The sequence below is a fragment of the Setaria italica genome, chromosome VI, assembly GCF_000263155.2.
Source record: "Setaria italica strain Yugu1 chromosome VI, Setaria_italica_v2.0, whole genome shotgun sequence".
Lineage (NCBI taxonomy): Eukaryota > Viridiplantae > Streptophyta > Magnoliopsida > Poales > Poaceae > Setaria > Setaria italica.
Window position 1 is genome coordinate 35,807,388 of NC_028455.1, and position 11,622 is coordinate 35,819,009.

At 48.0% G+C, this 11,622-nt stretch overlaps 2 protein-coding genes across 5 annotated transcripts; both read right to left on the minus strand.

Moving 5' to 3' along the window:
• Positions 1-3,447: 3,447 nt before the first annotated feature.
• On the minus strand, positions 3,448-5,519 carry LOC101758430 (protein DETOXIFICATION 35). Its single transcript, XM_004974185.3, has 3 exons — positions 4,036-5,519; positions 3,876-3,962; positions 3,448-3,798 (listed from the first exon to the last, which is right to left on the minus strand). The coding sequence occupies exons 1-3, from the start codon at positions 5,419-5,421 to the stop codon at positions 3,721-3,723; spliced, it is 1,551 nt and encodes a 516-aa protein (XP_004974242.1). The 5' UTR covers positions 5,422-5,519; the 3' UTR covers positions 3,448-3,720.
• Positions 5,520-9,033: 3,514 nt separating this feature from the next.
• Positions 9,034-10,692, minus strand: LOC101759112 (AT-hook motif nuclear-localized protein 20). Of its 4 annotated transcripts, none has more exons than XM_004974189.3 (2): positions 10,532-10,692; positions 9,034-10,319 (listed from the first exon to the last, which is right to left on the minus strand). In XM_004974189.3, the coding sequence occupies exon 2, from the start codon at positions 10,080-10,082 to the stop codon at positions 9,300-9,302; it is 783 nt and encodes a 260-aa protein (XP_004974246.1). In that variant the 5' UTR covers positions 10,083-10,319; positions 10,532-10,692; the 3' UTR covers positions 9,034-9,299. The 4 variants fall into 4 exon arrangements, with proteins under 4 accessions (XP_004974246.1, XP_004974243.1, XP_004974245.1 ...); XM_004974186.3 differs by having other exon boundaries at positions 9,034-10,325; XM_004974188.3 differs by having other exon boundaries at positions 9,034-10,346.
• Positions 10,693-11,622: the final 930 nt, after the last annotated feature.

Sequence of the window (11,622 nt, forward strand, 5' to 3'; positions counted from 1 at the left end):
AGAAAATTAGGAAAATTACAGATGTTGGTCTAGCCATTGAGACATGAGGATTTTTTTAGTGTCCTTGGCTCTCTAAATCGCCTCAGTAAAAACAACTCTGAAGAGGCCTAAACAAGATTGAACTGTGGAGATAATCCCTTTGAAGATGATATCATTTCTACTAATCCAAATACTCCAGCACATGAGTAATATGATTTCCATGAAAAAAGGTACTCTTAGCTGATCCCTGAGTTGCTCCATAATATGATATGGTTGAGCCTGTTAGGTGTTTGTATGCTTTTCTTGCAGTAAACTGACAGTAGGGGTACTTCCCCTCCTGTTGCTTCAAAAAAAAAAGCAACATTCATATCAAGCAATTTATATTACATCAAAAATTTCTTCTAACATTTCTAGATGCAAAGTCATTGATGATGGCATCAATATTGATCTGATCCAACAATTTCCTCTCAATACATAAAGTGGCCAAACCATTTAACCTTTTTTGAGACATTACAGACTTTAGATGATTCTTCAACAATTTCAATTTTGAAAAGTTTCTTTCAGCTGATGCCACAGTCACAGGCGTAGTAAATAAGATTCGATATGCAATAGAAATATTAGGTCTAGAGTTTAGTCATTTAACCTCCACAATTAAAAGAGCCGGTATTTAATCAATTTAGATTCATTAAATAGAGAGCAATTAGTCAAGTCTAATACAACATTGTGTAGGTAAAACAAAGCGGCAACCTTCATCATTTTTCATAAGCAAGATTATACCAAAATTATAAACACCGTGGTGAGCACAAGGTGATGGTGATCATGATTTAAAGAAAACAAAAGCTAGGTTGTACTCCTAGTAGCCATGTTATTATCGAGAGATATACAAAGGTTGCATCAAGTCTATGGTTGAAGTTTTAGAAAGAGATAGACAAAGAAAAGGTTGAGGAAGAATTTACCATCCTTTCGATGTTTGTGATGAAGTGAAGCGCAGCCTCCCCCATGCTTAAGCATTGTGCTTAGCATAGAAGAAGAAAAATGAGCATCTTCTCACGACTCTGATCCTTGTATTTTTTGTCTGCCAAGTCCTCGCATGCTTAGCATTGTGCTAGGCATAGAAGAAAAAGATGAAGCATTTTGTGATTGTTGAAATCCTTATTCTCAGCGTCTGGAGCTTGTTTTTATGCTTCTTCACTTTTGTCACCTTTATTGTTCTTTAATTTCTTCTCTTTTCATGAAAGCGTTTCACCATGCCTGCAAAACAATTTAAGTGCACAAACTACCCCCGAGGTGATTGTCAGGAGTAGAAGTAATTGCCAACAAACCAACAACATCCCTAATACTTTAACTTGTGGCATAGCTAATTTAGTAAATAAAAACAAAAACCTAATGAGTGTACGTGAGTGCAAGTGTGAATGCAAATGATAGGTAGAAACATAAACAAAGACAATATTTGCACCAAGTTTTAAGTACCATGCTTACAACTAGGTTGTTGAATTCCTCCACTCCTCACCACTCCATGTTCCTGGAATAGAGGCTTGGCTGGCATTGGCTTCCTAGCATCCGGCCTCTCCCGATCGCTAGTATCTGAGGATTTAACAGGTGAGTTGACCTCCTCACCCGTCTCTGTGCGCCTGCTTCTGCCACCATTCGTTGACTGCCTCTCCCGAGTTATTACGGGATGATGACAAGCATTCTGCGCCCGTCGAGCTGCCATATGATTCCGCAGCAGCTTAGCCAAAACTCTTCGGCTTCCTCCTCTAATCCTCCGGCGCACGAAGCTCTAGCTCATATGGTAGTTTTCCCAAGGCATTCTTCCTCGCCGGGTTCGAGCACTCAAGCTTAGAATGACCCATTAGCCCACACGAGTAGTAGTAATATAGGAGTTTCTCAGACCGGATCTCAAACCAGTCCGGAGACTTTTCCTTGTCCGTCTTGAACAACACACCCCTATGTAGAGGTTTTTCGACCTCCACGGAGACCCGGTCACGCAGGAACGGCCCACTTGCATTGACATCACCATTAAAACCCAACGTGATCACCTTGCCAATGAGGCCAGCAGCCCTAGCCCCCCTCCTTTCGTTCATCCACCCAAAGGGGAGATTAAGAATTCTCACCCACATCTCTATCTGATCAAAACTAACATCAGACGACTTCAAGGTTTCATCATATTCCTGCATCCCCACAGCATGGCGCCCCACCATCCATGGTGATCCCTCCAACGCCTTCTTCTTGTCATTAGGACCTTAGAATTCCGCGATGAATAGATTCTCAGGTCTCTCACCCACGGATCGAAACTTGAGACCGAAGGGGTTACCCCAAGTCGGCCTCATTGCACTCCTGACGGTCGAGATGTGCATGATTGACGGGGACAAAATATTGCCAATCACCGCCCATTGCACATCACCGTTGTCTTCACCATCATTCCTCATCGCTGAGGGCAGCCATGCCAATCTCATCATGAGTGAGATTGAGTTTCTCCAGGAGATCCGCAATATGCGCCTCGTCCCCAGAGCGGCCTGATCAGGCCGCTCAATCCACTACCACCAGTCGTCGCAATGAGAGCTGGCAGAGGTGGCGGGAAAAAATTGTGACACCGATTCAAGATGATTGGCCACAAAACTGATCCAACTAAGGTCCTAAGTGGCACGCTCTAACCCAAGAGGAAATTAGGGTTTATGTGGACGCTAGCGCAGGATCAGCTAACCGGCGGTATCGTGGGTGGCCGCGAATGACGGGAGCGTCACCAGCGGGGCGTGGATGCCGCAGACGGGAGTGTCCACGGCAGAGCAATGGGAGGATCTTGTCGGAGAAGAAGAGATCTAGATTGGAAACGCAGTCGCCAGCACCGTCGCAGAAAAGGTCTAGATCCAACAATTTCTAGTGGAAGTTCTGAAAATAGGAATCCACTTTGGATAATGTTTGCAAGAAAAGGTGTTGGTGACTGCTTCTTTCCAGGGAGCACACGTACTACGTGCAAGAGAGGCTGTTGATGCATCATGCATGTGTGGTTTTCGTTGGTTGTCAGGCTTTGTGGGAAAGTCGAGAAGTCAAGGAAAACATGGTCTCATCAGACGACGATAAGCATCTTAGATTTTTTGAGGGAGAAGCTAGAAAACTTTCACAAAGTTGATAGCGTAATTAATTGCGTGGATGGAGACCCGACTATTCTGGGAGACGCGAGGAGCTGAGGGGATGAAGCACCAGCGCCTGTTGCGTGCTACTGTTTCTCTGACGAACACGCTGCCGCTTTTATTTCGCTAGCAGTGAAATATCTTGTGCATGCTGAGAGTTTGACTGCGTGCAGCGGCAGCGCCTCAACCTCTTTTCTTGGTGGATCTGATCGACAGATCATCAGAGAGGTGTAATAGCCAAACTTTGTACGTAGCTTGAATTCAAATCTGACTTGACAAGAACCCCTTGTCCGATCGATACACACCCTATCCCTTTATGTGTGGAGAGAAACTTGCATTATATAATATTATATATATTGCTCGAGTTCAATATTAATCCCGAAGTAGTATTACCATAGGTACTGAATCAAAATTTACATGTCAACTCTTGCTTTGAGCCATTGGCATATATAGCAATTTGCTGACACATCCAAGTCTGAAGAATTTCATCAGTTACATACTTACATACAGGACTTACCCACCAGAGAGTGCTCATGTTTATTGAAAATGAGCCTTGGCAAAGTGTAATGGGATGGGACAACAAGCTGGTAAAGAAAACAACTAGGTGTCTTCATTCCAGGAGAGGCTTGTTGAGCTGATCAGTGGCTTTGCCGCCCCACTTCTGCACACGGCTTGCAGCTTGGGCGGCCTGCAGTTGCATTGCATAATCAGGTTTGCAGTGAAGATGAGCATTAATTGGACTACAAGGTAATTAACAAGACAGACCTCTGCTTTCCAATCCGTTCTCCAGACCACAATGAGCAAGATGAGCGTCTGGACGGCAATACCGCAAAGCATGCCGGACCAAATCCCCTGCAATCAATCGTTAATTCGTTATATATTCATTCATCATGCAAATTCAATATATGTTTGTATAATTGCATACCCCGACTCCAAAGTTGAGCTTGTATCCGAGAAGGAACCCCAGCGGCAGCCCGAAGACGTAGTAGCAGCCGAGGTTGATGTAGGCGACGAGGCCCTGCCATCCGCCGCCGATGGCCACCCCCGTCACCACCGGCTGCACGCTGTTGAGCACCATGGTGAGGCCCAGCAGGCCGGCGATCTTGGACACGGCGCGCCGCAGGTTGTCGTCGCTGGTGAAGATGATGGAGAAGCTGTCCCTGAAGATGAGTATGAGCGCCATGCAGAGGAGGCCGATGAGCAGCGCCTCGACGACGACCACCATGACGGCGTTCCACGCTGCCCTGGGGCGGCCGGAGCCGAGCTCGTTGGATACCCGGACGCTGATGGCGGCGTTGAGGCCGATGAAGATCATCCCCTCCCACCCGTTGATGTTCATGCATATGCCGAGGGAGTCCACGGCGATCTGCGCGTCGTCGAGGTCGCCGGTGAGGACGGTGATGAGGCCGATGTACCATATCTCGAGGCAGAGCATGACGGCGGACTCGAGCGACAGCCTGACGAAGGACCAGATGTCGTGGAAGGCGGCGGACGACCACCCTCTCCAGCCGTCCCTGCACCACCCGACGATGTAGGCCACCTGCCCCAGCGCGATGGCCAGGTGGGCAACGTCGTAGGCGGCGGCGGCGCCGGGGAGGCCCCAGCCGAGGACCACGACGAAGAGGTAGTTGAGGAGGAGGTTGGCGAGGAGGGCCCCGAGGCCGATCCAGGCGGGCGCCCTCACCTTGCTCTGCGCCTGGAGGAACTTGACGGCGGCGAAGTTGATGGCCATGGCGAAGACGGAGGGGAGGATGTAGAGCGTGAACCTGCCGGACTCGCGCGCGACGTCGGGGTCCTGGCCGATGAGCAGGAGCAGCGGCTCGGCGAAGACGAAGAATGGCGCGATGAGGAAGCTGGAGGCGATGAGGATGATCCAGGAGCGCTGGAGGTAGACGCCGAGCATGTCGACCTGGCCGGCCCCGAAGGCCTGGCCGCAGAGCGTCTCGAGCGCGCTGCCCATGCCGAGGAGGAAGCCGAGCGCGAAGGTGGAGAAGACGGAGAGGCCGATGGAGGCGGCGGCGAGCGGCAGGTTGCCGAGGTGGCCGATGAACATCTGGGTGATGGAGCTGATGGCGTACATGCTCAGCATGCTCACGCCGATGGGGAGCCCGATGCCCCACAGGAGCTTCGTCTCCGCCCACACCATGCGCGCCGCGTCGCCGGCGGAACGCACCGGCGGCGTGTCGTCGGCTACCTGCATGGTGCCGGGCCGCGTGTCGTCGGCTACCTGCGGCTGGTGCTCGTGCTGGCCTCCTCCTCCTCCTCCTCCTCCTCCTCCTCCTCCGCTTAGCGGTTGCTGCTGGTGCTGCATTTATTGGCCGGCCGGGCCGGCTAGCAGAGAAGCGCGGTTAGGTGGCAGCTGCCCTAGCCGTGCGGCCAAACCACCCCACCCGTGGTGGGGGTGTGGGTGTGGCGGACGACGACGCACGACGCCGAGGACGAGCGAGAAAAAGGCAGCTGCAGCTGCTACAGCAGTGTAGAAAAGCCAAAGCGCCCTGCTGCTGGCTCCTCCTCCGTAGGACACGATGGCGATGGTACGTGAGCGAGAACGACGACCAGGCTGCACTGGCAGACGTGTATGTGCCGCCAATAATCCACTTAACTAATTTCACTGATGACCAAGAGGTTTACAGCAACGTTGCAGAAGCATGCTTGAGTTGCATGGTTACTGCGCGCGGGTGGGTGTGGTCGACGAGACGAGCGAGCCAGAGGTAAACACGTCAGGGGCATGCAGGTTCACTCACTACCCGAGCCAACAAAAAAAAAACAAGAAATCCAAACAAAGACTCTGCAACAGTTGGATCATGCATCGAGCATCAAGCTAAGCTCAGTTAGATCATGCATCGAGCTCAGCTGCCTAGGATATTGGAGCTCAACAATCTGCAGTTTTTGTTAGCTTCCTGTGCTAAAAATGCTAGAAAAGCAATTTTTTATATAAACTTAATTTTTCTAAGTTTTCGAAAACTGCAAGACAAGCTCGTTGTTGTTTGCATATTAAGAAGCTAGTCCAACAAAGATTTAAAAAAGATGGAGCAAGGGAGGAGCTCATCATCAATGTCTTGGACTACTCCACGTACCACTGGCAGCAATGGCTGCGTGCTCGGTCTGGGGCTTCATTACGTGTCCCTTTGCCATCCTCACAAGCTAGCTACCACTGGCATGCCAACAAGAATTAAGAACAAGAGACGACCGTACGCCGGAAGTTGATGCATGCATGGCACGGCCCGGCCGAATATAATTAATGATGGAAATCACCCGCTAGCTCCACGACGAATATAATTAATGATGGATTTCATCGGAGCCGTCCATGGAGGCCGTTTGGTGCCGTGGTCGGCTCAGATCCATCCGTCCATCGCAGGGGTTCTCATTTTATTCTTTGTATATGTAGGCCCCGTTTGGTAGGGCTTCTCAAAGTGCTTCTCCACCGACTTTTGATGAAGCCCTACCAAAGGGTCAATTTCAAAACGGCTTCACCACCAAAGCCGAGGAGAAGCTGCAAAACGGCTTACACTAGAGAGGAGAAGCCGAAAAAAGTGGCTTCACCGGCTTCTCCTCTCTCTCCAAGCATTAAGTGATCATAAAATTACATATATTGCTATTGAGAAGCCGTTTTACCAAACGTTTTGCAAAACGGTTTCAGCTTCACTAAAAAAGCCACTCCACCGAAGAAGCCGAAGCCGAAGCCGTTTTATAAGAAGCTGAAGCTCTACCAAACGGGGCCGTAGTATTGAACAAAAGAGCATCATTCCTCACATCACGGGGCGTTGTTGCATCACCTCACCATCTATATATGCTAGATATAGATAGACTCCAAACAAATAAATCCTAATCATCTTTAAATGTCGTTTCTTTTTCACTATTTGAGACCGGAAGTCGACGTTGACTTGGACAGGACTGCCTATGGATGTCCATGTCCTTGAGCACCACGCTAACCTGTAAAAGCGTCCTCTATAAGATTGGAAGCAGCTAGCAACAACATCAACATCATCGTCGTCATCAAAAGCGAAGCGAGTGAGAGCAGGCAACCAATTCTAGGCCGGGGACCCTTGTCCATGGGCTTCCTTGTTACTGGGCCCTCATCAAAATCTTGCTTTAACAAGGCAGCCCGCCAAACTACTAGCACGTATATCATCTCACACACACATGGAAAAACAGGAGATTGGGCTGCTTTCAACAGCTGGGCTTCATTTATTTCAATATATGAAAATAAAGCTCCGGCCATGTATGCACACATGCAGTGAAGACTACTGAAGACAAGCTAATAATAAGTTGTGGCCGCCGTACAAATTAAACTGAATCAAAAGCTACTATAGTTACCTTGTGTTGCTGTCCATGTGCTGACCATCATCAGGATACGCACTTTAATAAAGCTTCAGCATGCACTGTGTGTCCTTAAATATATCTCAAAGACACTAGCTACTACGGCAGTATGAAAGCATTTGCTTGCTTCGGTATGCATTGCTGCATTTCCTGTATGCCATTATATTCATGGGCTGCCGGCATGCATGCCACTGTTGCATTGCATTGCATTGCATGCATGATTATTACCTTTTACTTACAGAACCATCTACTAGTTATATATCTACTACAACCAGTCCTCGTCCTACCCCTAGCTACTCCATCAACATGCATATCTCTATATATATGTATATATATATATATGTATGTATATATATGTATGTATATATATGTGTATATATGTGTATATATATATATGTATGCTGTATACTTGTAAATATAATATATATCCACCGATAAAGGGTACCCTATGCATTGACGGCTTCAATAACTCTTCTGATGATCGAGGGCCTGTTCGCTACAGCTTATTCAGCCGGCTTATCAGCCACCAAATAGTGTTCTCCTTTCACAACAAATCATCCGTTTCAGTTTTTTAGCCGGCTTATAAACTGAAGTGAACAGCCCCGAGTTTCAAAGAAATTATCAGATGCACTAGATTTCATCAGAAAATGTTTTCTCAAGTGTAGATTTGCTTTGCAACAAAAATTGTTGGTTCGCATAGATGACGGCTCGTCTCCATTCTTCAATGATATTGCAGAGATCAACAAAAACGTGATACTTTTCTCTGTTATATATAGATACTTTTGAACTTGTCCTAAATCTGAGCAGGTGTGTGTTTAAGAAGCAACGAAAATACATGATTGACCTTGGTTATCATGGAACCACATATATATAACCTATATATACAGGCTGTTTGTGTTTAGGCATGCATATACAAGCATGTATGTGACCCGAAGCAGCATATCAAACAAAAAGGACGCCGCATGCAGGCTGCGGCATATCACTCCTCTAGAGTGCGAAACTTTTGTAGACGCCGAAATAAAAATTCGTTTTTCTAAAAAAGAAAAGGAAATTAAGCTAACAAATATGCAAAGCTTTTGTAGACGCCGGAATAAAAATTCGTTTTTCTAAAAAAGAAAAGGAAATTAAGCTAACAAATATGCACAAAGGCAAACTTGTTGACTTCATGAGAGAAAACAATATTTCTTACTGCTGCAACACTCATAACAATACATGAAATAACTTCCAGAAGAGAGAGGGAGAATACATATGAATTATGCACTAAACTACCAGAGAGCACCAAACAAAGATGCAAACAATACACAACAGCTCCATATATATGCACTAATAAACTGTCAATCCCCGGCCCAGTCAAAATGGTTTTTTAGCGGTGAAGCATATCTGCATATGTGAGCACACACAAATAACATACACATTGGCAAATAGGCTTCACGCACTGATGTTACCTAGTATTGGCATCATCAGAGACCACAATTAATTGGAATTACAGTAATGCGCAACAAATTAAACACAACACCACATTATTAACACCATAATATATATATAGTTGAGCATCCATCTATTTATATTTTCATGCATTATCTAATTAAATCAAACATCACAGTGGCAACAATTAAGTTCGATGGATCGTCGTATATATATATGTATCTTGAACGTACTGACATTTAATTTGGCACAGCCACACAATGCAACATGTATAGTCACATGCAGTATAGTACTATATATATATAACACTTTACCTTGTTTCTTAGTAGAATCGAAGAGCCTTTTATTAGCTCCGACATGATCCACACTGCTTGCTTAACTAATTCTTCACTCCCACTCTACTTGCTCCACAGTGTAGGCACCAATGTCCGACCACGATCCTAGCTAGTAGGGCGGGGGCCGTGCATGAGCCCATGCAAGCCCATCGTGCCCGAGCTGCAGCCCCGCACCGGAGGCGCCGCCGCCCCCTGGCATCAGGTTTGGCGGTACGCCGCCGAACATTGGCATCGCCGACGGATCGGCCATCCCTCCCATCAGCGGCGGCCCTCCGCCGGGGCCGGGGGGCAGCTGCGCCGCCTGCCCGGCGGACTCCTCCTCGGCCTCGTCCAGCGGCAGCCTCTCGTAGGTGGCGTTGGCGAACGTGGACGCGATCACCATGACCGGCCCCGCCGCCGTGAGCGTGCCCACCACGCTGCCGCCCACCACCTGCCCCTGCCCGCCGGCGAGGTACACGGTCAGCCCCGTGGACCCGGGCGGCGCCGGGCCCGGCAGGAACGTCCCGGTCAGGGACAGGATCTCGAAGCGCCCGCGGAGCGCCACCACGGCGCCGGGCGCGGCGGGCTGCCGGAGGGCGACGTCGGTCACCGTGCCGGCGCCGCTCAGCACGCACACGCCGCGCTGCCTGCGGCGCGCGAAGTGGGCGATCGACTCCGCCACGTCGGCGCCGCCGGCCACCTCCATCACATGGCTGCGCAGCGCGTTGGGGCTGTCCCGCGTCACGAAGATGGGCGGCTTCGGCTTGTTCTTGGACCCCGGCGGCCGCCCGCGGGGGCGCCGGTTGCCGGTCACCACGGCGCCTTCCTTGGGCTCACCGGTGCCGTTCTCGCGGTCGTCGCCGCTCGTAGGCTGCTCGGTGGCGTCGCCGTCCTTGGAAGAAGGAGGCGCCATGTCTTGTTGGTTCTTGTTGCCAAGGGATGGCTCCGGCAGGCCGAGCCGCCCCTCGTCCCACCACCTGCTCGCCAGCTTCTTCTCTTCTTCTACCTAGCCTCAAGCTAGGGTTTAATTTCTAGCTTCCACGGATCGATTCCTTCCAGCTCCCTAGCTTGCTGTTTATATTCTTGAAGAAAATTGACACAGCGGCGGCGGCAGTGTGTGTGTTCTTAATCTGATGTTGCTCCCCGCGATCTACTCCTTTTGCACATGTAGACAAAACTTAATAAGAGAACGAAACCTGTCAAGATCCAGCATGTTTTGCTCAAAGATCGGAGCATACGATCGAATTCAAGCAAAGCAGGAAACGAGAAGCATGCTAGCTAGCTAGTGTTTGATTGGATGCGATTTTTGAGGGAATTCAGCAACAAATCAAGAGCAAAGATTATCGAGAAGCTAGCTCTTACCATGTGCTTGTTGAATCGAAGAGCTGACCTTGAGAGAGGAAGGCAAAGAGGCAAGAAATCCAAGGGGGAGCTGCCCCTCTTCTCCTCTTGTGATTTTGCTGCTACTTTTCCTCCCTGTGCTATATATGGGGGAGAAGACTTGCAGGCCAGGGAGAGGGTGATGTAAGGGGATGGGTTTATATCTATTTCACTTTCTCTATTCCAAGTTGGTAGACATGATGGAATATGTATATATGCATGTGTACACAAGCATGAGGCATTTGGAAGAAAAGTAGCAGGACAAGATTACGGAACTGCTATGGCCACCCTTGCGATCTACACATAAGCTTGCCACAGTAACATGATTGGTGAACCCATGGCAAAAATATATATATGGTTGCACTTGCATACCAGCATGGACCACAATGTAAGTTCAAGCCAATAATTGTTCTCTTACCTCCACGTATACCACTTAGTGCATGTGTCACGTTAATATAAGATAGCATCGGAGAAGTCTTTTTACCTGTCAACTGATCTCTGCTGTCGTGTGCATACGTGTCGAATTTATTTTAACGTGTCGTGATTTCGTACGCACAGTAACGTACCACCTAACTGAATATGAGATATACTTTATCTTATAACTTGTTATCACATAATAATAAGCATACAGATGCAATACTCGTGTGGTGCTTATCCCAAAGGAAGAAGATACTATTTAATTTCTGATATTTCTTCAGTATACACACATGTGTAATACGCATAACAAATTAATGATCAACATTATTTCAAAAAAATAATGGTAAACAAGCCTAGATTCAAATATAACTATAGTTAATGCCGTGTTGTTGAAAATCTAAAACAAACCTAACTGTTCCCGTTTAACTTTGGTGCATCATGCATCTTTTGGCTGCAGCATAAAAGAATTGCAGCATGATCAACAGGTAGTGTGTAGGAGTCGTGGATCTCCGCTGCAGATTATTATTATAAGATAAGATGCTTTGGTGTGTTGTTGGTGAGGCATACTTTTACCTGGCAGCTGCTTTAGGTAGGATTTAGGACTTGGGAGGTTAGTATGTGGGAGACCAAGCAGGTTCCTTTGCTAGCTGGTATGC